The sequence below is a fragment of the Sinocyclocheilus grahami genome, unplaced genomic scaffold, assembly GCF_001515645.1.
Source record: "Sinocyclocheilus grahami isolate Dianchi unplaced genomic scaffold, SAMN03320097.WGS_v1.1 scaffold87.1, whole genome shotgun sequence".
Lineage (NCBI taxonomy): Eukaryota > Metazoa > Chordata > Actinopteri > Cypriniformes > Cyprinidae > Sinocyclocheilus > Sinocyclocheilus grahami.
The window spans coordinates 439,647-444,313 of record NW_015505266.1 but is presented as its reverse complement, the minus strand read 5'-3'; the positions used below and the strand labels follow the sequence as shown (position 1 = coordinate 444,313).

The 4,667-nt window shown below is 40.5% G+C and overlaps 1 protein-coding gene across 1 annotated transcript in view; it reads left to right on the top strand.

The window, feature by feature from the left end:
* The window catches only part of LOC107586925 (protein shisa-5-like), a 21,314-nt gene that overhangs the window by 13,564 nt on the left and 3,083 nt on the right, over nt 1-4,667 (top strand). The window contains exon 5 of the mRNA XM_016274481.1: nt 2,093-2,179. Within this exon, the coding sequence (XP_016129967.1) occupies nt 2,093-2,179 (87 nt within the window). The remainder of the gene's footprint in view (nt 1-2,092; nt 2,180-4,667) is intronic.

Genomic DNA, 4,667 nt, shown 5'->3' with positions numbered 1-4,667 from the left:
TTTTTTTTTTTAAATCCACAAGTTTACACTTTCTCTGACCTTGTAGCCTATGCTACAAATGCTGGAATGTGTCTTTTGAGAGTGGAAAAACTGAATGCTGGAGCATTCTGGGATTCCCCACCCAGTCTGACTCACTGTGTCCACGGCAACCACAAACAGGGGAGGAAGCGCACATGTGCTACAGGAAGAGGCCTCCAGTGCCAACAGCCACTATTAATTATTGTGTGTCACAAGATGCTTACATGACGGCTGGCGTCTCACCCTCAGAATGTCTGTTTTAAACATTTAGTTACGTAGGGGGAAGAAGTGTTTTGGCTTCCCACTCTGGCAACTAGCAATGTAGTACCCTTCTTAAAGTGACAGTGCACTAATGACGCTTTTCCACTGCATGGTACAGCTCGGTACGGTTCACTCTTGGGGGGTTTTCCACTGGGTACAGTACCTGGTACTTTTTTTAGTACCACTTCGGTTGAGGTTCCAAGTGAACCGTACCGTTACCAAAACGTGACGTGTAAACTCTGCTGATCACGGATTGGCCGGAGAGAATCGTCACTACCTGCGTCACTGAACTTGCGACACAAACACAAAAGAACCGCTAGATTTAAATCAGCACAGCCAGCGAAGGATCGAACGCAACTGTTTTGAACGAGCGCACCTTTTTTTTTAACAACCAAAAAGTTTTGTTGTCTGTTGTGGAAGAACAGACGTTCCTCTCGTTGATAGCAGAGGAGCGGATCCAGCGAGAGCTTGATGGGGCGACGCGGAATGAAAACGTTTTTTTTAGGAGTCGTGGTAGTAGAGGCGGCGCAACTATAACGACATATGAATAATCCCGCCCACTCTAAAGCGGTACTGAACTGCAGTGGAAACGCAAACCGCGCCGAGCCGAACCGTGCCGTACTGAGCTGTACCGAGCCGAGTCGTACCACGCAGTGGAAAAGCGCCATATGTGCACATTTTTGAGTGCACTACCGCTTTAAGAAGTTCTTAAACGTGTGTTCATCATATGAAAGACTCACTGTTAAATTCACTGACCTGCCAAAATTGTCAGCCTTTTTTAAGCAGTGTTATTTTTGGATCATTGAGATTTTGAATTAGTTTTTATTTTTATAATTTTTTTCCTCATTTTGATTTTAAAGTGTTTGTCATTTTTGTTAGATTAAAAAAAATGTTTTTTTAATTCTTTAATTCATTTTTATTTCAGTTTTAGTTATTTTAGTACATAAAGTTAAACTAAATAAAAATGAGATTTTTTTTTTAAAATTTTAAAATAAAATAAAATAAAACTTAATTTATTTTTATTTTCATAATTTAGTTTGTTTAACATTTTAGTTAACTATAGTAACCCTGGCTGGAAATATGTTGTTGGTTGTATGTGAGGTTGCAGAACAGCATTTCGTCACCGGGTGGATTGGTTTTATTTTCAAAATGCATTCTTGTCTTAGGACAACTTTGATGAACTTTTTTGATCCACTTCTATATATAGCCAGTTCTAATAATTAAAGCACAAATGGATGTTGAAGTCTAGTGCATTTCAAATTTCACCATTTAACCGCGACAAAGCGGAACTACAACTGTGATTGTGGTTGCAGACATTATCTGTGTGTATACACACTCAAGTGGTCAAAACGTTGGAATAATTGAGGTTCTCTAATGCTAAGGATTTCTGAAGGATCATGTGATACTGGAGCAATGATGCTGGAAATTCAGCTTTGTATGAAAGGAATAAATTACATTTTAAAATATATTAAAATTAAAGTTATTTTAAATTGATAATATTTCACAATATTACTGTTTTTACTGTATTTTTGGTCAAATACATACAGCCTTGGTGAGAGACTTCTTTCAGAAACATTAAAACATCAGCAGTGTCTTTTATATAATATTGTATGTATGTTATGCATTGACTGAATATCTCAACTCATTATTCATGTTCGTTTGCCTTTGATTGTTTCTACAGCTGTTATGGGAGCAACGACCACTACAGTCGTAAGCACACAGTGCACACAGTACCCTCAGCAGCCTGTTGTTCAGGGAGGTCAGTACCCGCCGTACCAGCCCATGCCGTCTCAGGCCGGGTATGGCGGCACACCAGCTTATGGAGGACAACCCATGCCGACGGGACCATATCAGGGCCAGCCATATGCAGCGGGACCACCACCCCCATATCAGGAGACCAGTAAGATAATACGACCTTGCACAACAGAAAGTTCAGTCAGCTGGGCAATATATACAAAAATTCATGATGATTTTGCTGTAAACGCTGTGAATGTTGCAAGTTTTTATTTGGTAATAATGTGTCATTATGTAGTTTAGCAATCCTTCATTGTCTCATGACTTGTGAATCATGAGTATGACACTTAAGACAGTTGATTCGATTCTTTGAATTCAGAATGTTTCAGTGAATCAATTCACAGTGATTCATTTTGTGTTGTCACTGAAAAATGTTGCTTGGGGTGGTTGATTGTGATTTTTTTTTTTACTTTAGTGTGTAATGTTGCTGTTTGAGCATAAACAATATCTGCAAAGTTGCGGTGCTGAAAGTTCAATGCAAACAGAGATATCTCTCTTATGTCTTTTAAAATTAAGGCAGTTTAATGCCTACAAAAACAGTCCGTAGGGACTACAACAAGCTACTTCCCAGGTCTGTGACATCACAAACCCAGACATTTACATAAACCCCACCCCCAGGAACACGCAACAATGGGGGCGAGGCCATGTTGCGCTGCTTTAGAGAAGTTGCTGCCATGCCGTCAAAACTAGGGGTGCACGGAAAAATATATTCATATATGAATTGCGATTCTGTCTTCTAACGATTCTAATGGACTCACAAGTTTCAAAATCGATGTTCTAAAGCAGCAGTTCTTAATCCTGTTCCTCACATCCCCTGCTCTGCACAATGCCTATTTTGAGTGGAAGCAAAAACGCGCTGTTTAAGGGGCCGTTTACACGACAACGTTTTCAGCCAAAAACGGGAAACTTCATGCATTTTGACTGTTCGTTTACACGACAACAGCGTTTTGGGGACTGAAAACCCATATTTTTGAAAACGGGTTTCAAAGTGCAAGTTTTTGATAACTGCACTCAATGCAAACAGAGATATCTCTCTTATGTCTTTTAAAATTAAGGCAGTTTAATGCCTACAAAAACAGTCCGTAGGGACTACAACAAGCTACTTCCCAGGTCTGTGACATCACAAACCCAGACATTTACATAAACCCCACCCCCAGGAACACGCAACAATGGGGGCGAGGCCATGTTGCGCTGCTTTAGAGAAGTTGCTGCCATGCCGTCAAAACTAGGGGTGCACGGAAAAATATATTCATATATGAATTGCGATTCTGTCTTCTAACGATTCTAATGGACTCACAAGTTTCAAAATCGATGTTCTAAAGCAGCGGTTTTTAATCCTGTTCCTCACATCCCCCTGCTCTGCACAATGCTTATTTTGAGTGGAAGCAGAAACGCGCTGTTTAAGGGGCCGTTTACACGACAACGTTTTCAGCCAAAAACGGGAAACTTCATGCATTTTGACTGTTCGTTTACACGACAACAGCGTTTTGGGGACTGAAAACCCATATTTTTGAAAACGGGTTTCAAAGTGCAAGTTTTTGATAACTGCACCGATGACATGCACAGTACGTGTCGATTTTAAAGGCAAGCGTGAACGAACATACACAACAATGGCGGAGTACATGGTACTGTTGTTGCTGCTCTTTTTAAAAGCGCAAGGAAAAAACTTTTCTGTTTTTGACTACACAGTTGTCGTTTAAACGTAGCCTTAGTGCATGTCTCTTTAAATGCAAATGAGCTGCTGCTCCCCGCCCCCTTTTCCAGCTGGTATCTCAGATCTCTGACAAAAAACATCTGTTTGGCTTTGATTATCATATAAATCACGCAGAAATCATGCGTTTTAGACACATTCGTTTAAACCTCTGATATACGGTTTTCTGAGCGCACACATCCGAAGCACGTACACAGAAACTAAACTTAAGTTCTCTTTCACACAAGTTACAAAAACACAGTCGGTTATGTCTGTGAACGTAAACAGCTGGGAAAGAAATCACATTTTTATATTAGATCTAGTGCTGGGAGGTATGAGTCTAACCAAAAATTTATATCGCGGTATTTTTCAAAATTATACCGGTTTCACGGTACATGATGTTTTTTTTTTTCATGCATGACCGGGTGTTAACCATATTTTCTACTGATTGAGAGAGGAAATACTGCAGTATATTGACTTAGAATGCCCTATTTTACTGTGAATGCCCTATTTTACCCTATTTCACTCTCGTTTATAATCGCGGCATCGTCTGATCAAATCAACATGCTGTTTTGTACTCATTTATTGACGAGTCGGCTGCGGTGCGGCCAACTGAATGCGCTGCTTCTCTGCCGCTCACTGCCCAGAACAGACGCCGAGAGAGGTGACACTTCTCCGGGAAAGTCAGACCTCGCGTTCGCGGGACAGCACTGGCGAAATCTTCCAACTGAACCATAGCTAAGGTTTATCCAAAAAAGTCGCTAGGTTTGTCAGTATGAATATTCTATGGAAAAAAGCCGCTAAAAGGGTCTGAAAGTTGCTAAATCTAGTGCTAAAGTCGCGCTTGTGTGTGTGAGATGCGGGAGCTGATTTCTTATTTTTTTGCATGTTTGTCACACTTTAA